The sequence below is a fragment of the Marmota marmota genome, unplaced genomic scaffold (assembly GCF_001458135.2).
Source record: "Marmota marmota marmota unplaced genomic scaffold, marMar, whole genome shotgun sequence".
NCBI lineage: Eukaryota > Metazoa > Chordata > Mammalia > Rodentia > Sciuridae > Marmota > Marmota marmota.
The window spans coordinates 4,860,664-4,886,130 of record NW_026000185.1 but is presented as its reverse complement, the minus strand read 5'-3'; the positions used below and the strand labels follow the sequence as shown (position 1 = coordinate 4,886,130).

General features: G+C 54.9%; 2 protein-coding genes and 1 long non-coding RNA gene across 8 annotated transcripts; 2 read left to right on the top strand and 1 right to left on the bottom strand.

Moving 5' to 3' along the window:
- Positions 1-719: 719 nt before the first annotated feature.
- Alg1 (ALG1 chitobiosyldiphosphodolichol beta-mannosyltransferase) lies at positions 720-9,565 on the top strand. 4 transcript variants are annotated; one of them, XR_007342602.1, is made up of 14 exons: positions 720-981; positions 1,648-1,725; positions 1,839-1,942; positions 2,977-3,125; positions 3,990-4,079; positions 4,418-4,528; positions 5,142-5,263; positions 5,351-5,389; positions 5,638-5,697; positions 5,966-6,076; positions 6,980-7,094; positions 7,419-7,637; positions 8,259-8,334; positions 9,065-9,104. XR_007342602.1 is itself a non-coding variant. In XM_015490760.2 (13 exons), exons 1-13 carry the CDS (start codon positions 774-776, stop codon positions 9,194-9,196), a joined length of 1,395 nt encoding a protein of 464 aa, XP_015346246.1. In that variant the 5' UTR covers positions 725-773; the 3' UTR covers positions 9,197-9,565. The 4 variants fall into 4 exon arrangements, 3 of the variants coding, with proteins under 3 accessions (XP_015346246.1, XP_048645151.1, XP_015346247.1); XM_015490760.2 differs by lacking the exon at positions 7,419-7,637 and having other exon boundaries at positions 725-981; positions 9,065-9,565; XM_048789194.1 differs by lacking the exons at positions 720-981; positions 7,419-7,637 and adding an exon at positions 988-1,145 and having other exon boundaries at positions 9,065-9,565.
- Eef2kmt (eukaryotic elongation factor 2 lysine methyltransferase) lies at positions 9,541-18,976 on the bottom strand. Of its 2 annotated transcripts, XM_015490762.2 has the most exons (8): positions 18,827-18,976; positions 16,943-17,005; positions 15,118-15,198; positions 13,980-14,081; positions 12,942-13,075; positions 12,600-12,865; positions 11,396-11,542; positions 9,541-9,883 (listed from the first exon to the last, which is right to left on the bottom strand). In XM_015490762.2, the coding sequence occupies exons 1-8, from the start codon at positions 18,920-18,922 to the stop codon at positions 9,783-9,785; spliced, it is 990 nt and encodes a 329-aa protein (XP_015346248.1). In that variant the 5' UTR covers positions 18,923-18,976; the 3' UTR covers positions 9,541-9,782. The 2 variants fall into 2 exon arrangements, with proteins under 2 accessions (XP_015346248.1, XP_048645154.1); XM_048789197.1 differs by lacking the exon at positions 9,541-9,883 and having other exon boundaries at positions 11,494-11,617.
- On the top strand, positions 11,620-24,682 carry LOC125612303. 2 transcript variants are annotated; one of them, XR_007342606.1, is made up of 5 exons: positions 11,620-12,090; positions 20,926-21,255; positions 22,976-23,033; positions 23,273-23,384; positions 23,501-24,682. It is a non-coding gene; the product is annotated as an uncharacterized LOC125612303 (long non-coding RNA). The 2 variants fall into 2 exon arrangements; XR_007342605.1 differs by having other exon boundaries at positions 23,273-24,682.
- Positions 24,683-25,467: the final 785 nt, after the last annotated feature.

Below are 25,467 nucleotides of genomic sequence, written 5' to 3'. Positions count from 1 at the left end.
TTTTACCGCCTTTATATACTTACCTCTCTCTCTCTCTCTCTCTTTATATTTGAAAGGTTTTCTTCAAATACTACATACATCCTGACAAATAAAGAGACACATTTTCTGCTGGATGAGTTTCCCCAGATGGAGCTGCTTTGGCTCACTCTCCTGACTTCTAACAGCAAACACTGATTGGTGTGAGAGCACCCTGCACTATGTACTTTCAGCACTTGGTTCCTTTCTCATTATCACCTTATGAGATTCCTGCAAGTTCTTGTCTCATTTACCCCCCTCCACTACTGGATTGGACCCAGGAGTGCTCTACCACTGAGCTTCATCCCTAGCCCCCCCCCTTTTTTTTAATAGCCCTTTTTAAAAAAAAAAAATTCAAGACAGGGCCTCGCTAAGTTGCTGAGGCTGCCCTCGAACTTGCCATTCTCCTGCCTCAGCTTCCCAGTGGCTGAGATTATAAATGTGCATCACCTCGCTTGGCTTCTAACTGTAGTTTGAAATTATCCTAGAACGCTGAAGAAAAGTTCCTAGAGCCCCATAAGGAAAGATTTACTTTGATAGGAGAAATACAGAGTTCGGGAACCGCGCAGGTGTGTACGCGCCATTAACTCTTGGCCCCCAGGGGCTTCTTGGCAGTTCCCCGGGACCCACTTAGGGAACCACCTCCCCTCCCGGCCCCTCCTCTCTTCGCCTCCCGCCTCCAGGGAGCGAGCCTCGGACGGCGCCTGCGCAAAGCGTGCCTGGGGGATCCGTCACATGACCGCTGCCTAGCGGCCAAGATGGCGCCGTCCAGCGTGGCTCTCCTGGCGCTGTGCCTGCTGCTGCCGCTGCTGCTTCTGGGCGGGTGGAAGCGCTGGCGGCGGGGGCGCGCGGCCCAGCACGTGGTCGTTGTGGTACTGGGCGACGTGGGCCGCAGCCCCCGCATGCAGTACCACGCGCTGTCCTTGGCCAAGCGCGGCTTCTCGGTGACCCTCTTGGGGTTCTGCAGTGAGTGTCCGGGGGCCTGGGAGGGAGGCTGGTCTCCCAGTCTGTCCCCTCGGCCCCGAGCGCCCTGGGGGGCCGAGGTGGGAGCGGCGCTTCTGTCACTGCTCCCTTGGGTAGTCCTCAGACTGGAGGAGTCCGGTTCCTGGTTGCCGTATGTTGTGACTGTGGTAAGCGACTCCGTCGCAGGGTCTGATTCTTCTAGTGAAGTGGAAAGACTGGAACTGGACTGCGGTTTCTGTGACATCTGCGTGCAGCTGTCCTGGTCCAGCTGTGTGCAGGCGGAGGTGTCTGCACCTTCACTATGCTCCTTGTGGACGATTCCAGAGGTTGACTTCACCACATCTCACGGAACAGTGGAAACAGCACCACTGCTTTAGGTCCCTGTGTGAAAGTGCGGGTGGAGTGGACTTCCTTGACATGTCTCTGCGGTGGGAAGATTCCCCCAACCCCAAGCCTAGATCAGTTTAATTGAGTACTTACTATGTGCCAGGCATCATATTAAGTAAAGGTGGGTAAGATTTGGGACTTCCCACTGGCCATTCTAGTGGACTGGATTTGGCCCCATTCTCTGGCTACTGAGGAACAGAGAAGGGTTTTGAAAAGGTCTTTTTCCAAAACCCGACTTTAAATTAGATTGCTTCATCCAGTAAAGGGGACATTCTCTTTCAGATTCCAGACCCCACCATGAGCTCTTGCAGAGCGACAGAATACAGATTGTGAAGTTGATGGAACTTCAGAGTCCCGCAGGTAGGGTGCTGTCACCTCCAGGTTGCGTTACATTGGTCGGGGTTGGGTGTGGGGAACCTGCAGATGGCCAGGAGCTCCTTCAGTAGTGATTTTTTTTTTTTTTTGACTTACAGTTGGGCCCCCGGTTCTGCGGTATGGAGTCAAAGTTGTTTTTCAGACAGTGTACTTGCTGTGGAAGTTGATGTGGAGGGAACCAGCAGCCTATATATTTCTTCAGGTGTGTGTCAGCGCTTGCCTCCCTCTGTGAGAACAACTGTTAACAGATCACTTTCTACCCTTTTAAAAATGCACAAATTGGGCTGGCATTATAGCTCAGTGGTAGGGTGCATGCTAAGCATTGGCAAGATGCTGGTTTGATTCCCAGCACCAAACATAAAAAATATGCACTAATTGTTAAAGTGCACATTTATGTGGGCACAAACATTATAAAACCATGGGCAGGACCCTGTAAATAGGCTTCTATAGCATGTGTCTGTTATTTCTGGTATCCGTCCATGCTATTTTTCTGGTCATACCAGAGTCTTACATTGCATTTCGTACTTATCTAAGTGTTTCACTAGGGTTCTGTCTCCTTTAATCCTCTCAAGAACCCTAAGAAGTGGATTCTGGTATCACGTACATAATGATGAGGAAACTTAAAATTTCTGTAAGTAGCCCACTGTCACACAGATAGGAAGTAATAGAGTCAGGACTTGAACAGAGGTGGTCAGTTTGGTTCTAGAGGTAAACTTTTAACTTCTTCCCTTTACCAGTTTTTAAAGTCCAGAAGTACCTTCTGTTAGTGGGCTGCACTCACTTCCAATATGTGATGAACCGCAAGCTATTTAGTTTCATCTTGAGGGACATCTGGATTCTTCCTGATTTTTTTGCCTGAACACATAGTATGGCTAGAGCACAGTGAGCACGCATCTGTGACTGGGCCTTAGAATACATTGCTGGCAGTGGAATTGCTTGTTCAAAGTTGATGTGCTTGTAAGATGCTGTGGTATGATCCTGGCTGGGTCCCCACTGATGGGGGACCCCCCCCCCCACCACTGTGTTTACCATCACCCACCGATGTTGCGCTTCCTCAGAGTTTGCATTCTGACAGGAAAATGGTATTTCTTTGAGAAGCTTGGAGTTTTTCTAGTCTGCAGTTCTGTTCCGTTGGTGGTAGAGAGCTGCTCATTTGTTATCAAGAATTCTGAAGATCACTGACGCTCTGCCATGAATGTCTGGGTTTCCTTCTCTTTGTCTGCTTCTCTTTCCTAGAACCCCCCAGGCCTGCCAAGCATTGCCGTCTGCTGGTTTGTGGGCTGCCTTTGTGGGAGCAAACTGGTCATCGATTGGCACAACTATGGCTACTCCATCATGGGCCTGGTGCATGGCCCTAAGCACCCCCTTGTTCTGCTGGCCAAGTGGTGAGAGTCTGGGTGAGGTGTGAATGCTTTCCCCAAACTCCATCAGGGTGGGCGGGACGAAGGCGGGGGAGCAGGTTGGACCTGGAGCAGGGAGAATCCTTGTCCTACGCTGAGCCCCGCTGTAATGTCCACTTTGGTGTGTTTTTCCAGCCTCGGGCTGTAGTGGACTATAGCCTTTGCCCTGAGGGCCTTGTTTATCGCCAGTGGTGAAAGCAGCTATGGCAGCTCTAATAATCACTGCTGTGTGCCAGGCCTCGGGCTGGGCCTTTTATGCACTTTATTCCATTTGGTTTCCACCACATCGCAGTAGAGGTGCCTGGTGGTCATTGTCCTTTTACAAGTCAGGGAGGCTGGGCTGTAAATGATGATGCCTTCTTGTCAGGCAGTCCCACTCCAGAGCTTTCTCTGGTGGTGCTCAGTAATCCTAAATTGCTGCTCCTCTTTCCAGCTCTCTCCTGTGACCAGGGCTTCCATCTTGGTTTGCGGTCCGCATGTTTTTCATGCCTAGCATTTGCTAAACTCCTTTGTACACTCAGAGAGCAAGCTGCAGCCTGGCAGCAGTAGCACGGGGTGGTGAGATGCAGCCTTTTTATTTCTGCTTTTTTTGCCCAAGATACTGGATCTCCACTCCTGTAGGGGTATGTGGCTTCCTTTAAAGTGATTGCATTAAGCTGCACAGTGACAGCACTTAGGAAGATGTGACGATGAGAGGGCATGGGGAGCTCAGGGGTGCAAACCTGTGGGTTTGTGAGCCCCTAGCTCTGCAGCCTCTTCTCTGTGAGGGTGTCAGGTCGTGTGGACACTGGCGTCTGGGCCCAGCCCAGGGCTCTCTGTTAGCTCCCTGACCCCCATACGTCCCTGCAGGTATGAGAGGCTCTTTGGGCGCCTGTCCCACCTGAACCTGTGTGTGACCAATGCAATGCGGGAAGACCTGGCTGAGAACTGGCACATCAAGTACGAAGGGCCTGGGACACCTTTCAGCCTGTGGGTGGTGCCGGGTCCCAGGAAAGGCCAAGAGCTTCAGTGTCTACCGTATCATGTTGGAAAGGCATTTTGAAGTACCCTGGGCCTTGGAGATAGTTGCTGGTTTGGGGAGCTAAGTGGGGTGTGGTGTCTGGAATTCTTCCAGGAAGAATCCCTGGAAGTTCTGGTGTCAGAACGTCTGTTTCCCAAGGAATTCTAAAGCTTTTGTCATAGAGACCTGGATTCCCGAAGTGCCCTTGTTTTTCTGGATCCTTTTGGGTTCTCTGTTCCTTAACCTTTGTCTGCCCTGCCCCTTCCTCTCCTTGCAGGGCTGTGACTGTCTACGACAAGCCGGCTTCGTTCTTTAAGGAGACTCCGCTGGACCTGCAACACGAGCTCTTCATGAAGCTGGGCTGCACATACTCTCCGTTCAGGGCCTGGTGTGTCTGTCCTGCTGCCTTCTCTGACACTTTCTGCTGCCCTGGCCCTTCCATCCGCTCCTGCAGACCTGATCCAGGGGTGGGGATGGAGGCAGAGACCTGCTGCCTGTTTCTGTGAACTGAGTCTGACTGGCATTGTCTGTGGCTGTGGTGAGCCACGCAGCAGAACGGGTTTCGCCACCAGGAGTCTGGGGCCCACAAAGCCTGAAGAATCCAGCCTCTGGCTCCTTAGGAGATATCTACTACCTTCCCCTCCTGCCAGTGGGTTCCTGGGCCTGTGAGGGGTCTGTGGACCTCTGTGTCTTCTGGGTGTCCCTCAGGGCTAAGGAGGGGACCCGTGTAGTTCTCAACATGTCCTGTCTGTGCTCTTCAGTAACTGGGGGTGGCATCTGGTGGTGGCATAGTGTCCTTGTAATGGTGAGGAAGGGTGGAGCAGTGAGCCCAGGGGCAAGCACTGGTGGCTTGTTTTGTGGCACCTAGCCGCCAGCAGTGGTTCTGTAGGGTCACCTGGATGCCAGCCTTTGGGGGCCTGTGGTCCTTGCTGTGAGGGAGTGGCTGTCCTGACCCCTGGCCTTTCCTGCAGCGACTCACTGCCTTTTCTCTGCTCCTGCAGCTCAGAACCCTCGGGCCCTGCCATAGAGAGGTCGGCCTTCACGGAGAAGGATGCTCGCACTGGGGTGGTGACACGTCTTTGCAGGCGGCCGGCACTGCTGGTCAGCAGCACGAGCTGGACAGGTCTGTCTGACCTGGCCTGTGTTCTGGCCCACCACGGGAGGGGGGTGTCTGGAGACAGGCCTGACACCTGATCTGTTGTCTTTGCAGAGGACGAGGACTTCTCCATCCTGCTGGCAGCATTGGAAGGTAGGTGCCGCTGTGTCAGCAGCTCTGGGCTTGTTGGGGCAGGGGCCGTGCAGCTGGCCGGGCATGGCAGGTCTGCAGCCTGCTTCTGCCCCAAGGACCACAGGGTGGACCTGCTTGCGGACAGTAGGAAGGGGGATGTGGGCAGCTCTGTGGCCTCCCTGAGGGAGCAGCCCCTCCCCACTCCCCACCCCTCCCCCCCCACCCATGTGAAAGGACACCAGTTCATGTTTCTTTTATTTTTAAAATAGAGTTTGAACAGCGGGCATCTGACGGAGACAGCCTTCCTTCTGTAGTCTGTGTGATAACAGGTACCACCTGGGACCCTCGGACCCTGGACTCCACTTGCAGCCCCAGGCCAGCTGGCCCCAAGCCAGGGCTGGGTCTTGGTGATGAGGGCACATGCCCCGTGGGGACTCAGGGTGCTGAGGTCAGCTCTGGAAGAGGTCTGGGGCCCTGACTGGGGCTGCTGAGGGGTGCAGCTTCCTGGAACTGGCTGCCGAGTCCCAGTGGGAACCTCTGGGGCTAATGGTGTGGCAGGGACCAAAATGGGTCCAGTGCCATGGGTGTCCTCTGCAGGCAAAGGGCCGCTGAAGGAGCACTACAGCCGCCTCATTGGCCAGAAGCAGTTCCAGCACATCAAGGTGTGCACGCCGTGGCTGGAGGCCGAGGACTACCCGTTGCTTCTAGGTGAGAGCTGAGGGCAACAGAGGGGCTCCAGAAGATGACCCAGGCTTCTTCTAAAAAGGGACACTGAAGATTTTAGTTGCTTCTGTGGCATAGTCTTTTTTTTTTTTTCTTTGAAACAACTTAAGAAATGTAAAAGCCATTCCCAGCTCAGAGGCTCTAATATCGACAGGCCTCAGGCTGGACTGCGTGGCCACAAGGGACTCCAGCCGAGCTCCTGAGATGAGTTTCCTGTTGTGCCAGCTCCTCCTGCCTGATCAGGCTCAAGGGTCATGTGTGCTCAGTCCCCAGCCCTGGCTGCTGTGGGGCCCACTTTCCCTACATGTTGGGTCTCAGAACAGGCTTCTGTCTCTGCTCCAGGAGGGGGCGGGGCCTGGTGCTGGAAGGTCCCTCCTGCCTTCTTTTCCCATGGCAAGTGGGTGGTCTTGCTGAGGTCAGTTGTTTATTTGGCTTTATTTTTACAGTGTTTCTTGTTGGATCTGCTGTGGATTCCTTTAAACAGTTTATTTTTTTATATAAAAAATTTTATTATGGGTTTTAAAAACTGAGGTCGAATACGTATAACTAGGCTGCGTTCACTACATTTACCCTGTTGGACAACCTTCACCCCATGTCCAGAGCACAATACTACCACGCTGCACAATAACTACACACAATAACTACTTCTTTTTAAAGTAAATGGTGGTTAAATAGAAAAAGCAAGTCAAAGAGTAAATAAAAACACTAAGATCGTGGCAGTTTTAGACAGGGTGATGGCTGCCAGCAATTGGGCAGCCCTGCTATGTCTCTGCCCTTCGCCCTGGCACTTGGCTAGAGTAAGCCACTTGTTTTCTGGGACATTCTTAATTTCCACTCCGGGAGGATATGTTCCCCAAACCCTGACTGCCTCCCCCTTCTTCCGCGCAGGGTCGGCGGACCTGGGTGTCTGTCTGCACAAGTCCTCCAGTGGCCTGGACCTGCCCATGAAGGTGGTGGACATGTTTGGGTGCTGCCTGCCTGTGTGTGCCGTGAACTTTAAGTGGTAGGGGCAGAAACCCAATCTTCTGGGGTCGGATTCTCAGGTCAGCTGCACAGGGTGGGCAGTGTGGCCAGGACTGCTGTGAAGTGCCCCGTCAGGGCCAGCTCCTGTGCAGTGCAGGGAGGCTCAGAGGGGCCGTGGCTGTTGGGGTCAGGCTGAGCCCTACTCAGTACAGTTGGCTCTCTGTACCTATGGATGGAACCAAGCGTGGGTCATTGTAGCTAGGTTGGCAGTGGTGAGGCCTGTACGGAGCATACAGATTTTTCTTGTCCTTATTCCCTGCACAATACAGTGTAATGACTGTTCACGTGGCTTGCATTGCTTTAGGTGTCCAAGCAACCTGGAGGGGACTTAGAGTATGAGATCCGTGCAGGATACAGATACCACACCATTTCACAGAAGGAGCTGGGGCACCTGGGGGAGGGGCTCTGGGAATGAATCCCCTGCAGATGCTGAGGCATGACAAGTTGGCTTTGGTTTGGGCTCATGCTGAATAAAGCACCGAATCTTGAGCATTCGCCCTCCTTCCCCTCAGTCTCGCTCACAGTAAGGAATGTGGCTGCAATCGCCACCTGCTTTACGTGGTTCTCTCCCTCCCCTCCTCCTCCTCCTCGTCCCTTGGCTGAGCTCTCGTAGCTGGGGTGGGATTACTGCAGGGAGTGTAATTCTGTGACCCCTCTCTCCCTGGCCAAGGTGGGTGCTGGAAAGGGCAGCTCCAGACCAGGTCCTGGAGGCAGTGGCCCTGCGTGGGCCAGGTCCTCGCCTCTGTGGGGACCAGCCTCTGGATGGGAAGTTCAGGGGCCAGACCCTCTGTGAGCTAAGCTGGGTCTCTTGGGAACAGACCTCCTGGTGACCCGTCCCTAATGTGCTGAGCCCAGCACCAGGGCCTTGCCTGTACCCTGGTTCTTGGGCATGGAGCATAGGAAATGGTCCTTGAGTACATGGTCCTCGGAGGGCGTGTGACACCCAAGAGCACCTCCCCTGGGGCCTCCTCCACATCTGCCTGGCATTGAGATGTGTCCTCCCACTTCCTTCTGAAGCTCTGTGTCAGAACAGGCTGAGGCCAAACCCTGCCCCTGCCCCCAGCCTCGCCCGAGTGGGGTGGGCCAGCTGGGCACCGCTGGGCACCGCGGCTGGGTCTCAGGCCTCCCCTGGTTGTCTCTGCAGCCTGCATGAGCTTGTGAAGCACGGGGAGAACGGCCTGGTCTTTGAGGATGCGGAGGCGCTGGCAGCTCAACTGCAGGTAGGTGTCCCCTGAGCAGGCCGGGGGCACAACACTGAGCTAGCTCTGCTCCCTGCCCGCCCACAGGACCTGGCGGGTGCGGGGCTCTGGAGGGAAGGCTGAGGGAGGCAGTGGGTGGTGGAGTCAGGGCCTGCTTGCCTGTCTTTGGGGATATGGAGGCTGCACCTTAGAAGGTGGGAACCGTGCTGCCACGTGGGGAGGAGCAGACGAGGTGAGGGTTTGTGTGCCGCCTGGGACGTGGTGGTTCTGCAGGGGACACTGTTTCTCCTTACAGAAGTTAACCACTGTCATTCTTGGAAGGTGAACAGCTTTCCCTGAACAGGTCTAGGTAGGATCTAGGCCTTGTCATGTTCAGGGGAACTGCTTTGTGAACAGCTGCAGACCATCTGTACACAGAGGGTTGAGCTCCAGAGCAACTGTTTACAAAGTCAGGTGGGCTGGATCGGGTCTGCAGCTGTAGGGTGCCAGTCCCCTCGGGAACATTTGGGTAAAGCCAGAACCCGGGATCATCTGCCTCCCTCCTAGCAGTCAGGTGGGACTGTGCCCTGTGCAGGACACTAGGCCACATGTGCTCCAGGGCACAGGTGTGGGAAAGTGGGGGATAGCCCTGGGGAGGGACAAGTAGGGGATGGGTGCTGCTGGGTGAGCAGCCTGCAGCTGGCAGGCTCAGGGAGGGCTGGCATGGGTGGGTGCCACCATGGGCTCAGTTCTGGTCTTCACTGTTCTGTAGATGCTTTTCTCAAAGTTTCCTGATCCTGCTGGAAAACTAAACCAGTTTCGGAAGAATCTTCGGGAGTCGGAGCAGCTTCGATGGGACGAGAGCTGGCAGCGGACTGTGCTCCCTTTGGTCATGGACACGTGACCCTGCAGGCCCAAGGCCAACGTCCCTGATCAGTTGAGGGGTGGTGCACCATCCTGGGGACGGAGAGACACTGCCTGTTCTTCCCTGTCCCTGCCTGCTGCCCCGCAGCCACCCGGGCTTTTATGTAGTGACCCCAGTGGTCAAGCCAGAAGGACGGCTGGGGACTGACGGGAAGCTGGCTCTTCCTGGTTTCTTAGGCACGCAGAACCTGTCTTGTCTTCTGTCTGAGCGTGCTGCTCTCCTGGCACCTCCTGTCCCCTCTTCATCCTCCCAGCTTCTGCCCGTCACGCTCCTCATCTGGGTTCCTGCGGCCTCTGGGGTGAGCGCCCAGCTGTGGAGCCCTATTTGTTAAAGATGTTTTATTTTTTATGAAGGTAGTTCTTGCTTTTGAGCCAAAGCCTGGTTTTGGGCAGATGGGGATTCCCTTACAAACCAGAGCTGAGGACAGAGGGGCACCCACACTCAGTCTTACTCCGTCAGGATAGTTTGTTTCCCGACTTGGCATGTGGCATTCTTCCCTCAAGTCCAAAGGAAGTTTTATCAGCTTTCTCTGTGAAAGCTCTTCCCACTGCTGCAAATGGCGAAGCTACAGCATGAGTCTCAGGACTGCCATCTCCGAGTGCTCTTCATAGGGGAACAGTTTCTGGCTGTGAGGAGGCACTGCTTCCCAGCGGATCGCGGCCCGGCCTGCAACAGAGCACACACCTCAGGACGGCAGCGCTGGGCCTGGGGCTGTGTCTGTTTTCCTTGGCTCATGGCCCCCCGGGCTCACCCAGGTGCCCAGGCTACCTCCAGGCACTCTGGGTTCCCTGTCACTGCACACGTGCACATCAGTCTGCGAGGGTGGGGGGAGCTGACTGACCCCACGTCTGCCTGGCTGCTCTACCAGCACCACTCCTCACACGGGCCAGAAGAGGCGCGTTGTCTTCGAGAGCAGGGTGGCTGGCGCTGCGAGCCAGGTGGCTTCTTAGTCATAGTTATAAGCGAAAAGTCACTATTTATAAAGTGAAATAAGGAAATCTGTAATTCTGTCATCTAAGTATAATAATTTTTGGTGTATGTTCTAGAAATTCCCTAGGCAATAAGATATATAAAATAACAAGCCCAGGTGTGGTGGTGCACACCTGTAATCCCAGGTATTCAGGAGGCTAAGGCACGAGGAGCGCAAGTTTGAGGCTGGCCTGGGCAACTCAGACCCTGTCTTAAAAAACAGCTGGGGTGTGGCTTGGTGGTATAGCATCTCTGGGTTCAATCTGCAATTCCCAAAAACCAAATGACAAACTACCACAGTGGGGCTTGTGCTGTGTGCCGATTGGCACTTTGCTGCTTTCACTTGAAACACATTAGAGGTGTCTTCCTTGCTCTCTTGGGGCTGCACAGCCTCCCCCAGTACTGAGTGCTCCTGTCTTCCTGCTCGTGGAGGGGCATCTGCGTGTCTTTCTGCACAGAGGTTGGGCAGGGGAGTCTGGACAGCTCCTAGGAGGGGCCTTGCTGGGGGGGCAGTTGGTAGATGGTCCCCCCTGCACCAGCTTTTGTGTGGAATGCTCTGGCTGGGCCTGGCATGCTGGGGCTGTGGGGAAGTGGCAGGGGGACACAGGCTGGGTGATCTGGCTGAGTCCACGGAAACTGGAGTCTGCCCAGTGTCTTCACAGCTGAGACAAGGTCTAGGCTGACCCATGCTGGCCCACAGGGCATTACCCGAGGCTTGGAACAGCAGTCCCTAGGCCACCTCTGCAGCCAGGTCCTTCTCTTACTTGCACTGGGTGCCCATGACCATGGCTGCCACACTGCTGAGGGCTCTGCGTGCCAGGTACTGTCCTCAGTGTGTTCAGGCTGCCTCTCCATGGTGCAGATGGGGGGACAAGTGACAGTCCTGCTCCACGAGGGTGGAAGTGGGACTGCCTTGAGCTGACACTCAGTTGTCATGCGGTTCAGAACCCAGCTGGCATCTCTCTGCCTGCATTTTACAGGGAATGAGGCCCTAAGGCTTATGGAACCTGCCTGAAGCACACAGTAGGGCTGTGGTCTCCGACCTCTGGGGTCACTGTGTTGGACTGTCTTGGCCTGAGTGCCCAGGCCTGGTGTGTGGGACGGGGCTTCCTGGCTTTTCCCAGGGCTCCATTCTCTTACTTCCCTGGTTTCTGCCTCCCTTGATCCCTCACGGGAATAGCTTGGTGGCCTGTGGCCTGGGGGACTCACCTAGCTCGGTGGTGAACAGCTGCCAGGTCTCTGGGTTGCGCATGGTGCAGGCCACATAGACGTCAGGAACCTGGTCCCTCTGGCAGGCAGAGAGCCTCTGCAGGACCCCAACCAGTGCGAGGGTCACTTCTGGGCAGTACAGCACGTCTGTGATGCAGAGCTCTGGTTACTCAGGGGCCTCAGGACTCAGAACCAAGCGGCATGGCCAGGCTGCTGCTGAACCTGGGGAAGGCTGAGGGCCTGCAGTGGCTGTTAGATTAGATCTATGCTGTTCTGCAGAAAGATTGCTCAGGTGACAGGAAAACCCTCAGGACACTAGCCAGCGGAGACTCCCTGGCCTCGTGGGAGTACTGCTGGGAATGCCGGCTGTGCCTGTTCAGAGGCTGCTTGCTTAGTGACGCTGTCTGGGCTCTGCTTTGGGCTTCTGTGTCCTGAGCTCTAACCTGACAGCTGTAGTGGGCATGATGTCAAGTCGGAAAGGGGACGTAGGGCCTTTGGTGGCCTAACCACTCTGCCTTCTCTTAAGGACACTGTCCTTGTACCAGAAGTGGTTAGCCTCTTCCTGTGGCCTCGGAAGGCCTGGGGCCTGGACCCATGCAGAGAGGTGTAGACAGAGACAGGCAGGTCGCCCAGCATGGTGGTGGCAGTGAATCCCCAGGACAACCCTGCACAGAGAAGACAGCCGGCACTGACAGGTGGGGCTGCTCAGCTCTTGTTCCCCGACTGCCCTGGGATCCCCCTCAAGGCCTGGTGTGGGACTGGGTGCTGGTGACAGGCGGGAGACTGCTGTGGCCCTGGAATGACCAAGGGCTGCCATGGCTGGCTCTCCCGTCTGAAGACCTGGGGCATGGTGCTCAGAGCACTGGATGCCTGGCAGTGAAGTGGCAGCATCTCTGAGTGGCAGCATCTCTGAGGGGCACAGCATGTGGGCTCGTGTGCAGCCCCCCTGAATGGAGGAACTGCATGGTAACTGAGGCCTCCTGGGCGTCCTCTGCAGGGCGAGCCTGGCAGAGGGCTCTTCTGCTCAGCTCAAGCCCTGGTGGACAGCCAGGGCACTCCTGATGGAACCACCCCAGCGGCAGCACCTGGAAGGGGCTCCGGGTGCTCTGATGCCTCCCGGAGGCCCGGGCGCCCCTGCTCCCCACCTGCAGCACCCTGCTCCCTAGCCCTCAGCAGAGCGCTGGCGGGGCTGGCCCGGGCTTACCTGCTGCGATGACAATGTCTGGCTGGAAGGCGGATAGCTGAGGGACCGCTGCCTCATCCCAGTCCAGCTGGGCCACCGTCACCAGGGGGCTCTCTGAGTCAGCCGTGGCCTCCGGCTCCAGCGGGAGGCCGTTGAGAAGCACGTTTCCTCGGAGCTGCTTGAGGACACGGCTGTGACAGTCACTGAAGATGTATGCTCGGGGGTGGCATGTCTTGCAGATGACCACACCTGTGAGGCCAGCGCCACTGCCCAGCTCTAGCACAGTCCTGGGTGGGTGAAAGGGAGCCTGTCAGTCTGTGCCAGGGCCAACCCGCCTGGTGCCTGCCCTGTGCCTGCGGTCACCTGTGCCTGAAGGCTGCTGGGTTCTCTATGGCCCACTCTGCGAGGTAGAGGGCTGCATCCCACGTGACCAGGCCCGTGGTGCCATGGGAAACGATGGCTGTGCTCTCCGAGAGGGTGACTGAATCTCCTGAAGGCTGCACGAAGAGACGGGGCGGGGGGGAATGAAGCCAGCCATCTGGACACGGTGCTAGTGTTAAGTCACAGTGGCGGCCACACCACAGCCACCACCCGGCAAGGGAAAAGAAACTTCCCACACAGCAACCGTGGTGCAGCTCGGGGCCAGTCAGCATGCGGGAAGTGGAGGGGCTGGCTGGACGCCCCCACAGGTGCCCCCAGGCCCAGCTCTGACGGCCAGGGCCATTCAGCAGAGGGGTGGCAAGGATAGAGTGTGGGAGGGAGACCTTGGGTTGTGCCCAGTTAATGGACAGGACTAATGCTGGTGTCTGCGGGCCCATAGCAGAGTGAGGTACACAAACTCAGGGACATGACCAACAGGCAGGATGGCGGTTACTGGTGCTGGGACTGGCTGGGTCAGGTGGAGGGCCTCAGGGGCTGCTGCCAGGGTTCTGTCCCACCACCAGAGTGGCGGTCACTGTGGCTGCTGCCGTGCAGTGACTCTATAAGCTCTGTATTTCTTGCGTGTGGTTTTCTGTAGCTGTTTTATAATAGCAGCTTAAAGCAAACCAGTGAAGCAACCCCAACCTCCTTCTGGCTATTGTGTGCAGAAGGGGTTTCCATATGACAATAGGAGGGGCAGTCGGGCCAGTGACGGTGGTGGCAGTAGAGTGAGAAGAGACTGCTGTAGAGACTGCTGTCCTGTGAGGTCCACACAGTCAGGTGTGAACTGAAGGCTGGACACCAGGTCCTTGCTAACGAGTAACTGAGTGGCTGCCTGAGACAGGTTCTGTTGTTTATTGGAGTGCTTGGTTTTGGGCGAGGCAAAGGAGGTTGCAGAGCTGAGGGGTCAGGATCAACCCTGTGCCGAGCCCTGCTGTCACCCCCTGGAGCACAGCTGTTTGGCCTGTGCACATCTCCTACCAGCACATAGCTTCGGTGGCACTGGGTGGGCTCCTCTGTGGTCAGGACCTCTGCCAGTGCCTCGTACAGCTCGTCCAAAGGCTCTGCGTGGACAACCTCGTGCTGTGGGGGAAAGAGTGACAGCTTCAGTGGAGGGGATCAGTGTGACCCTCAGAAATAACTCCAGATTCTGTTTGCCTCTGCGCCAACCTGCGGCTGCGTTAGACGGGACCTGCACCTAAGTTAGGAGATTTGGAGTGAAATGACTTAATAGAGAACATCTAGTATGTGGGTAGCAAGGTGCAGAGTGAGGGTGGCACAGTCTAGGAGAGCAAATCCCACTGAGAGGAAGCTCTGCCATTTTCACATGGAGGAGATCTGAAGGGAGTGCAGCAGAAGCCACAGTAAGGTGCCCACAGGGCAGCGTGGCTTCCAAGCTGCTTCCCAGTGGCAACCCCAGGCCCGGGCTTCCCAGGTCAGCGCAGGGTCCGCTGGAGGGCAGACACACTTCAGGAGGTGCTGAGACCACCAGAGAAGCACCATGTGAGGAGGCCTGGGGACAGGGGTGATGAGAAGCAAGGGTTACTTGTGTGCTAAGCTCAGTGAGGTGTGGCCCTGTCAGTTGGTGGCAGCTGAGGCGTGTGCTACTGCTGTGGAGGAACCGCTTCTAATGCTGTCGAGCACTGAGCCGATGGGCACACATCCTGTGCCCGTCAGGAAGCCCCTCAGCTCAATGGGGAGAATTCAGTGAGGAACCAGCTCTGAAGGCACTTCCAACAGAGGCTGGCGGGCCACCCAGGGCTGGCAAGGGCAGGGCGCTGTCGGAGCCTGCCACACGGGCAGGATGGAGGGAGGAGGGGCTTCCAGCACTTAGGGCCAGGGCTGCCTGGCAGGATGAGGACCTGCCTGGTGGGAGGGGCCCAGAGGAGACACAGCTGCTGCCAAGACCCTGCAAGCAGGTGAGGGAGAAATGCCCAGCTTTGCCTATTGAGCAAATCCTGCTGGCAGCCCACTGTCCAGGAGGCCCCTGCCTAGCAGGTATGAAGAGCAGGGAGGGATGTGAGCTCCAAGAGGCAAAGCCCTGGCGGGGAGCCCCCTCTGCACAGCCAGCCTAGTTCCACTTGTGGTCTGGTTACAGGAGACACTGCCCACCACTGACCTTTTTGATGAGCTCCAAGAGGAAGCTCTGGGTGTACTTCACTGACGGTGGGTGCCTTATACACACAGGATGTTTCACTGTCTATGAAAAAAGAAAAAAAAAAAAAAAGGTTGGTTGCTGGAGACACCCTGTATTAAGTGTCCTGTGAGCTTCAGGCAATTAGAGGGTGAGCCCAGTTACCCACTGCCTTGACAAGGGTGTGCAGGGACACAGGGTTATGGCAAGATGTACCGCAGGCACCTGCAAGACTGAGCCTGAAGATTTAAGCTCTCTCCTAAAAATGCTCCTACCCTAGTCACACAAGTGAGGTTTCTAACACCCACTCTGGGCAGGACACAGGCACAGTGACTGGGTCCCTTCCTTCCAGGGTAACCAGTAAGAACTGGAGTCTGAAGGGACGACAGTGGTCAGATTTTCTGGCTTCACAGAAGAGGCGAGAGTACAGCAGTGTGAACCAGACCCGGGCACCTGTGCTCCTGGAGGGAGAGTCCTAGCCAAGCAGCAGGCCTGGAGACCAAAGAGGGAAGAGGCCAGGGCGAAGCCTGGACCAGGGTAGGCGGAGGAAGGTTCTCTGGGCTGATGCCTCAGAGGCAGCCTCGAGAAGGCAGGAGCAGGAGGAGCAGCAGCAGCCTGTACAATTCCAGGCAGCACAGCTGGCACTGTGGGAAGGAGCAGGAAGCGACTGGCGCTTGGGGAAAGGCAGGTGGGGAAGTGGGCCTGGGGGAGAGGCAGGGCTGCTGCGAGGAGGGACCCAGAGCTTCACAAGGGCCACAGGATACTCACACAAGCCCTAGGGGCTTTCCAGGAGATCCATGTTAAGATTGATTTATTCGATTTAATGGACAACCACAGTAGGTTTTTTCCTTTGCTTTGCTAGGAACTGAACCCAGGGCTCGCAAATGCTGGGCAAGTGCTCTAGCACTCAGCTGCCCTTGGCCCCATAGTAGGCTTTTAAAGCAGCTGTTTGTTTATGCTCTACTGCCTGTAGGTGTGACACTGGGTGGAAGCGAACAAAGCCCCAACCACTGCACCACCCTCAAGGTCTTCCCCTGCTCTGGCTTCGTCTTTCCCACACTCACCCCCAGCACAGGAATTTCTGACCTGGGCTCCTTGGATGGGTTTTGTTGTTGGGGGTGAATGTCTGTGTCACCCCCGAATTTGTATGCAGAACATATGTTTCAGATATGTCTTTCCAGAAAGGGAGACTCTAACTTTGGCCTTTGAGAAGCCTCATGACCCCTGAGAAGTTTGTGAACTGTCCTTGACCCACATGGCCAGGGTCAGGGTGGGGCACACCTCTACCCTGTGTGGAGATGCACTTCAGAGTCCAAACACCACTTCAGCAGAGCAAGGGTCCCTGCATGTGTGTGAGACACAGGAGTTGGTAAGACGGGGTCTTTACTTTGCTTTAAATGCAAAGAAGAAAGTCTCTGAGCAACTACCATTTGCTGGGGGCTGTCCCTGTACCTGTCAGGTCTGTTTTCACTGCGGATGGTTTAAAAACATCCCCCAGCTTCCCTCCTCTCGAGCAGAGTTTTGCATATTCTGATGTCTTTTGGTGGGGTTCTTTTTTTTGTCTTTTTTGGAACTGGGGGTGGAACCCAGGGCTTTGCGAATGCAAGGCAGACGCTTTGCCACTGAGCTACACCCCAGCCCTATTCTGATGTCTTCAAGCAAGAAAACAAAGGAGCCAGAGCCGTCGAGGCTCTGACAGGACGTGCAGCGCTGGATGGCTGTGTTCTTTGAACATGGTGTTTTCTAAGGGTACGTGTGCACTTGTGGCTCTTCTGTCCCGATATGTGCCCAGTGATCCTGGGGTTCTTACCTTCTGCAGAATATCCAGCAGCAGCTCGGAATCTGATGACGTCCTTAGTTTCTCTTCTAGGCTCTATTTGGAGGGGAAAGAGAAATCTCAAGGGCATTTTCGTGGGAACATTAAACATGCAGTAGAACATGCTGGCAAAGCACTAAGTGATCTCTCCCCTGGGACCTGGAGTCACTTGGAAATGGAAGCCATGAGGCTAAGGCCTGACCTTCAGATGTCAGAGGTCACACCCGGATGAGTCACAGAAAATGTCAGGGGCTGACTCTTGGTTCCCATTAGCCCCGGCTGTTCAGTGGTCACCTGGGTCACAGAGCAGCTCCACAGCCGAACTGGAAAGCCATGGCTTCAGGTTGGATGGGCTTGTCTGGGACCTGACATCTGAGTTAAAATGAGATTCAGAATGTGCAGATGCCAGGTCCAGTCATGCTGTCCTCTTTCTCCAGGGACTCAAGCCCACCAGTGAGCTCAGGCTTCAGTCAGGCAGATGGCTTCCGCCAGCCTCGGTAACCCCAGGGCCCCTGGCCATGCCCTAAAAGGCCCTCCGGGCCTGGCTGCTCTGACTCCATCTCCCACCACCCTGCCCCATCTGTGCTCAGGTGGTCCCAACACAGGACATTCCTTGAGCCTTCTTACTGTCCACTGCGTCACCGTTCAGGGCCCAGGTCAAATGATGATATTTGGGGAGGCCTCCCCTGAGTCCCCTACTTTGATGAATCCTCCTCCCAGTTCTCCATTTTCCTGTTCTATTGGCTTTCTGGCCACTCTCATCTCCTGGCTGCTTCTTACTAGTTGTTTATTTATCCTCGGGCTCTCTCATCTGAGCAGGTCCTCATGTCTAATGTGTACTGCTGACCCCTGGCTCATAGAAAGCATTCAAAAAACATTTGGATGCTGAATAAAAACACCAGGTAACACTTGTGTGCATTTACCATAATCTAAGCATTGCTTCAAGGGCTTTGGTACTCAAGTGATTCTGAATACAAAATAATATATGGTTGGTATCATTATATCCCCCATTTTACTAACTAAAACTATGGCACCGAGAGATGTAGTCACTTTTCCATGGTCACACGGTGCACTGGGGGTTAGGTCAGGGTTCAGGTGTCTCTCTGGCCTGCCTCTCATGTACCGCATTCTTTTCTTTTCTTCATGAAGCCTTTGCTCAAACTGAACGACAATAAGAGGCCCCACCGCATGGATGTTGGGGGTGAGCCCAAGTAAGTATCTAACACGGTTTGCGAACAATTACTCTCCACGTGAATGGGGACCTACGGATGCTGTTAGGCTTTCAATTTTGGCTTAAAAAATGTACACGTCCCTCCTCACCGGAAATGATCTGAGTGCTAAATGTTTTATGTTGATGAAATAACACAGGAGACTGGCCACCACTCCATCTGACGGCAGGCCCGGAGGAATGGCTATCCAAACTGACTCACTCCAGTGAGCTCAGTGCACACGATTATCTACGAGGCGGGTCCACTAAGCCCCTCTGTGGGCAGCCGGACCGCTCACAGGCCCAGAACGCGGGAGGCCGCCCCTTGGTCTCTTGGCCTAAGCTGCGGGAGTTGTCCCTTGCTCGACACCGCGGAGGCCACCGCGGGTGGGGTCCTGCGACCAGGCCCGCGCGCCGGAGAGCGCGGCTCCTGCAGAGGACGCCCACCTTCCCGGAGGCGCGAGGGCAGCACTCCCAGGTGGCCGACGGCATGAGACAGCAGGAAACTGGTCGGGCACCGCCCGCGACCCTGGAGGTCCTCCGCGAGCCGGGAGGAGCCCGCCTCCCTCCGCCCGGCGGAGCGGCCCGCAGGCTGGGGGCAGAGGCCCGGGCCGGCTCCACCCCGCCGGGGCCGAGTCGCGCCCCGCCGTCTCCCCGCGCCCCGCGCCCACCTGCCAGGGGAAGGAGCGCAGCGTGCGCGCCGCCAGGAAGCGGCGCTCGAAACTCTGCAGCAAGCGCGCGGTCTCCGCGCTCTCCTCGGGCTCCATGGCGGGGCGGGGCCGGCGTTGCCGGGAGACCGGGCGGAAGCGGGGCCCAGTCGGCCGGAGGCGGGGTTAGGGGCGGGGCCAGGGCGACTCCGGGGCGGGGCCAGGCGAGGCTCGGGTCCGAGAGACGGCCCTAGGGGCGTGGCCAGGGGCACCCAGGGGCGGGGCTTGGAGTGCGTGAGGCGGGGACGGCCCCGCCCACATGGTGGGCTTAGGGCGAGGCCGAGGGCCNGTGGGGGACAGAGGAGCGGGCGCGTGCGGGGCGCCGGGCCGCCCTCTCTTCGCATAGCACCCTGCCCATCAGGCCGCCTCTCCCGGCGCAGCAGAAGCACCCCGCACTCCTGTCCTAGCCTTTGGATCTGTCACCCAACAAGTTTTTTGTCCACCAAACGCTACTAAGCGCCCACTGCATGCGTGGCTCTGTCAGGCACTGGGGCTGTAACTGGGAAAATCCAGGTGTGGGTCGTGCCCTCCCAGGGCGGGGGCGCAGGGCCTCGGTCGGGGCGGGAGGTGGCCACCTCATCAGTCCTCTCGCAGGCCTCGGAGTGAGCACACAGGACTCAGAGGGCTTTCGGCAGGGTTTGGATCTTGCAGGGAAAGGGGTCTGAAGGAAGGGTGGGAGCTGGCTTCTGGGAGTGGTTTGCAGAGGAATAATGAACCCTAACCCGTTCAAGGCGGGACAGCTAGCAGCTCACAGGCACAGCTCTTGCAGTTTGCTCCGTGTTCAAGGTCTAACATGTTTACCTTAGCAAATCGCTCAAAAAAACTCCATTTGGAAGAGTTCCGAGCTTTAATTTGTTGAATATACTTGCAGAAGGTAGATGAGGGGACAGATTAAGCCTTATTATCTCCTTCGGATGAGAAATACTTGAGCTCTGATCAGCTTTTCGAACTAGAGAGGGGAATTAATTTTAATTGAATGCAAGTATTAGCTCTATCTGTTGTTCCTCTCTGGACCAACAACAACAAAAACCAAAAACAAAAGTTCATCTTTTATTTCCTGAACACTGCTGATTTGAATAAAGACAGTGGACCATGGTTATTGCTGTGTTTTTACCCAGAATGAAGAGTTTGTGAGTCCGAGATGCTGCACAGATCCTCAGTTGCAGCGTTGTGAGGCCGTGGCCTGAGACACTGATGTGCTGGGAGCAGGCTGGGTCTTTAAGGAAGGCTGGCTTGAGAGCTGGGGCAAGGACCCTGGCTGGCTCTTGCTGTCTTGCCTTAGTAGACAGTGCACACCAACAGGAATGGTTAGGTGCACTCATAAACGTGGGCTCATTCTCTGAACATGCATATTAGTTATTAATCACCATTTCTCTGTGGAACCAAATGCCACGATAGTCCTGTGGGGTGCACTCCTCCAATATGAATAAATCCAGCCTTTCCTGATGCCAGACAGGAGCAGATTGAGGAAGGACCCTACTTGGTCACAGGTCTGACCTGCGCATGGAGAAGACGTCTTATCTTGGAGTGTAGGCTCTCAGGAGGGACATGTCTTAGATCTAAATCTGGGGTAAAGGAACTTTACCCCTTAATCTTTTAGGTCTCGCCATGCAGTGTGGTGTGTTCAGGTGTAAGTGACGTTCAGGTGGTGTTGATCTGGAGAGTAGGATAAGGCCTTATCTATGAGGTCCTGCCCTGATGCAAGGGGGAGCGTGTACACAAACCAGATGAAAGATTCAAGTTCCGGATTTGAGGCTTTCTATAATGCAGTAATAATAACCTAATGCATTTTAGCTATATGGAATGGTGGCCTTTGAGAAATGATGCTGTGGGCATGGTAGTTCAATCAGTACATTGAGGTCTTTTCTTTCTCTCTCCTATGGCTAATGGGTTCTGTAAAAAAGAGCCAGTTGATTTCTTTTTAAAATGTTGCTTCAGGGGGTGCAGACATTTATAGGGCATGTTTCAACTTACAGAAAAATTTTATGGTTCAAATATAAATTACATTAAACGTGGACTCTGTAATGGAATTTAAGGTTAAGTAATGTTTCGACTTTCCTTAGGCTGTTTCTAGCATCCTGCTGGTCAGGGCGGGTGTAATAAGGAATACAGTTGGGAGATGGAATCAAGTTCGGATGCAGTCGTACTAGATTAGAGGAGGCCCTGAATCCATCATCTGGCGTCCTTAGGAGAGAGAAATGTGCCACAGAAAATCAAAGACACAGGGGAAGATGTCCACGTGACCTTAGAGACAGACTGGAGTGATGCCGCCACAAGCCAAAGAGCACCAAGGACTGCAGGCAAGCACCCGAGGCCCGATGAAGTGGGAAGGACCCAGGGGATCCAGGGAGCACGACCCCGCTGACACCTGGCTTTGGACTTCCCGTCTACAGGTCTGTGCAATGATGACTCACTCTTGTTTAAGCCACCCGGGTTGTAGTGCTTTGTTACAGGAGCCCTACGAAGCTAATGCGATGGCTACCCATCTTCTGGGACTCAGTGCAGAGTAAAAGTGCACACCTTTGCTACCCAACCAGGCATTTAAAAATGGTGGCAGCAGATGATGTGAGCCCTGGCCCCAGTGGAACTGTGCAGGTTGCAGGTCCAGGAAGCTGCCCTCGTTCTGGGTTCTCAACATGCCCGATGCTCGGTGGCTGCAGGAAGCAGTTGGCCGTCGGCTATTGCAAAGCACAAGGATCAACCACAGGAAACCCAAAGACCACTCACTCCTTCTTCCGGTGAATGACTGTGTATGTCACACTAGCGATAAACAGGACCCTGAGACCTCCCAGATTGACACCGAGTCCAATTGCTGTGTTTTGGAGAGCAGGCGCCCTCAGTCTCTGATCCTGTGTAAAAAAATCAGAGGGTTTTAAATCATCTAGTTCTTAAGAGGCTGTTCTGGCTGCTCCTGGGTCCCTGGGAAGTTTCCCATCCGAGCGTGAGTGAATATTAAATATGGAAATGAAATGTACATTTTAGCCCCAGAAAGTGCTCACTGTAGAGAATTCTCAGAGGGCAAGTCGTTGAAAGCCGATTTACTAAATGACCTCTTCGCCAAATGACCCATTTGCTTAATGACCACTTTACCAAACGACCAATTTGCTAAAAGCCAATTTGCTGAAAATCAGTTTGTGGGATGTCCAGCTTCTCAGTGACGGACAGTGAAGCACCTGACCTACCCCAGGTTTCTGACAACTGCTGCAAAATCGTTGGAGCAAAACTCTAAAACTCAAAAGGAAAACACCCTCAAGGATTTGGTGGCCTCTTCATTCATTTAACCACTTCCCTATAAAAATAGGCTGTTTCCTGTAAGGCCCTAAGAGCCAAGCTGTGGGCAGTGCTCAGAGGGGAGAGGCTGAGTACCTTTGTGAGTGTAACTGCTGTGAGGACCCCATAAGTCACTGGACAGTAGTTAAGTCTTAAGACGGCCAGTGTTTGTAAACAGCCTCCCGAGGAGGGTGGCGCAGAATTCCAGAGAAGACTCCGTTCCCCCGCTACGTGGCCACGTTTGGCGTCTTGACCTCCTGAGGTTGGCCAATCTCATTTCAGGCCCTTCCCTCTCTCTTTTCAGCAAGGAGTGGAAGTGTGAGGTTCCCCCACTCTGGACAGCCCTCCCTTCTCCTGGAGGAGCCTGTTTTCTGTATTGAGCAGGACATCTTCGGGGCAGATGGCCATGATTCCTGAGGATCAGCAGGGCAGGGTTACACCCCGACTCCGTCTGCGGTGCCCATGGAAATCATGGAGGATCCCGGCTTCCTCAGCCCCGTGTTTAGAGCTGCTCTCCTCTTGCTCTGAGGGCTCCAAAGCTGCTGGGAAACAGGATGGTTCTGCTTGAATTCCTGCCCCCCCCTTCCCGCCAGAGAACCCTTTTATATTTTTCAGTTTTTGGTACTGGGGATTGAACCCGGTGGGGGGCTTAACCATGGAGCCACATCCTCAGCCCTTTTTATTTTTACTTAGAGACAGGGTCTTGCTGAGTTGCCTAGGACCTTGCTGAGTTACTGAGGCTGGCTTTGGACTCTCCATCCTCCTGCCTCAGCCTCTGGAGCCTCTGGGATTACCGGTGTGTGCCACTGCGCCCTGCTCCATTTTTGATTCTTTTCTACTCAGGACAGAACAGACTGCAGTCACCCAAGAGATGCTCCTGGACTCTCACCACCAGCAGCAGGTGAGACTCAAAAGCAGACGCTGGGTACCCCGTCAGGACCCAGTGCCCAGATGATGGCTGCGCATGCTCCAGAGAAGGGAGGACAAACGCCTCGACTGGAGCTTCAGGGCAGGCCAGTGGATGGGACTCTGGGGAAGTGTGCTCAGCCAGAGGCAGCCTGTGGTTTGGACAGGAGCCTGCACTGGGAGGTGGGGACTTTTAAAGGGCATGGCCTAGCTGAAAGGCGTGAGGTCACTAAGGGCCACCAGGAAGTGAGCGGCTGGCTCTACTATGGCTCCCAGACTTGAGGACCTCCTCACCACAGGCTCAGAAGCACCAGAGACAGCTGACCTGGACCCAAGCCTCCCGATGGTGAGCCAAATTGAACCTTCCCTCCAGCTGAGTTGCTTGTCTCAGGTATTTTGTCACAGTGCCAGACAGCTGCCTAACAGCCCCTGAGACCAAAGGATTTTCTGCCTGTTGGTCAGTTCAGCAGAGATGGACCCGCAAACAGCTGCCCGCTCTCTCAAACTGTCTGGTCAGTCAGGCACTCCTCCTGTAAGTATCCCCAAGTCACTCTGCACCTGTTGGGTCACAAACTTGTGAACCTGGTTTACAGACACTGGGTGTCAGGGGAATGGAGGCCTGGGCGCTGGGCCGCGGTGCTCCGCGGGGATCTGGGTGCAAGAGGGATCGGGGTGGCTGAGGTGACAGAGTTACGTTTTACCTGAACATTGGCACCAACCTGGGTGAGAACCCCCAGGGCTTTCTGACACCTGTTAAGTGACAAAATGAAGATGGTGTCTGGCTGCTGTTCTCGTGGGTCCTTTGCACCGTGCCTGGCTGTCTCCCCTGCTTGCAGCATCAACCAGACCTCGTTGCTGCCGTGACCATCATTAGTGATAGTGAACCAGGCACCTCACTCGCGCCTCTCAGCGAGCGCTGGTTGCACTGTGTTCCTCCGGAGGATGACGTAGTGCTTATATCCGTAACCGTGGGTGGGAGTGTACTTCACATGCCACGGGGTTCACACATTCCAGGGGCTCAGCTCAGTGCATCCCCAGCCTGTGCCTCTGACACCCCGATCGATATTAGAACACTCTCTTCACCCCAAGAAACCCCGTTCCATCAGGGCTCATCCGTCACTCCCCCGACCCCCTCTACCTCCAGCTCTGGCCACCATCACTCTGCTTGCTTTCTCTTAAATTTGCCTCTTCTGGATGTTTATCTAGAGGAGTCACGACATGTGGCCTTTGTGTCTGGCTCCTTTCTCTTAGCATGCTGTTTGCAGGTTCTATTCACCTCGCAGCCTGCATCAGTGCTTGCTTCCTTTTCTTAGCTGTGTAATATTCTACTGTGTGGACACTTCATATTTTCTTACTCATTCTTCTATTGGTGCACGTTGGGTCCTTCCTCTGTTGGTGCACGTCCTTCCTTCCTGTTGACAAGTATCAATAATGCTGCTGTGAGCATTTGTTTTTATATGAACAGACTTGCTCATTTTTTGATAGGGGCACATGAGGATCAGTAGAGTGATTTGGGGGGAATCTCATTGGTGATCTATGCAAAAGGATCCAGCATGAAGTGTTGAGAGCCACAGCCGAAGGGGCCCCAGCAAACTTCCAGCTGCCAGCTGATGATTGGCTCACAGCGGCCCCGGCAAACTTCTAGCTGCCAACTGATTGGCTCCTCTGTGGTGATGCTCACTGGGCTGTTTCCCCGCCTTTCAGACCACGGAGATGCTCATTGGGGGACTCTTTTTTGGCTCCGCCCACACGACCCAGCCAATCGGCCTCAAGAGCAGGAGGAGTCGGGGAAGTGGAGAGGCTTGTGGGAAGCCGGTGGTGGCAGTTGGGCTCTGAGGGTTTTTCCTGAGGAGCGGTTTTGTTTGGCGTGTGTGGTTCTAAAAATAAAGTTCGTTTCCTTTGACAAGTGGCTCCTGAATTGTGCCCAGCCAGACTGCGGCATTTGGTGGGCCGCACGGGGAGCGACTGAGGGTAAGTGATAAGGTAAACTGCTCGCCCCTGAGGGCAGGGCGAGAGGATGGGTAGCCATTTTAAGATTCTTCTTTTGTTTTGTTTCGCTTTTGTTTTAAGTTGCCTGTCCCTGGAGATGAGTGAGATGGAAGAAAAACCGCTCACATCTGACGAACAGATAGGGAGAAAGGGCAGATGGACATTTCAGGAGGATAGAAAGGCTATTATAATGATTTTTTGTTGTTCCAATTTTGTTTCATTCTGTCTCAGCTTTGTTTGGCGTCATCTTGTTGGGTTGTATTATAGTTATAGTAGAAATATTCAAGTAAAAGAGAAGGTCTCTGGAGCTAGTCAGACAGAGGAAGAAAGTTTAGAGCAGAAAAAGCCATCAGGGGAAAAGTTACAACAGGAGACTGCTACTAACACCTTTCTATCACCAGAGGGCGTAAGTGTCCAACCAACAGCGCCACCTCCATATG

Coding starts and splice junctions, on each gene's coding strand:
- Alg1 (XM_015490760.2), top strand. CDS start 774: ATGGCGCCGTCCAGCGTGGCTCTCCTGGCGCTGTGCCTGCTGCTGCCG. Junction 1,943..2,976: donor CAGCCTATATATTTCTTCAG/GTGTGTGTCAGC, acceptor TCTCTTTCCTAG/AACCCCCCAGGCCTGCCAAG. Junction 5,390..5,637: donor CCTGCTGGCAGCATTGGAAG/GTAGGTGCCGCT, acceptor TTTTTAAAATAG/AGTTTGAACAGCGGGCATCT.
- Eef2kmt (XM_015490762.2), bottom strand. CDS start 18,922: ATGGAGCCCGAGGAGAGCGCGGAGACCGCGCGCTTGCTGCAGAGTTTC. Junction 15,199..16,942: donor TGCTGGATATTCTGCAGAAG/GTAAGAACCCCA, acceptor CTTTTTTCATAG/ACAGTGAAACATCCTGTGTG. Junction 11,543..12,599: donor AGACATTGTCATCGCAGCAG/GTAAGCCCGGGC, acceptor TCTGCATCACAG/ACGTGCTGTACTGCCCAGAA.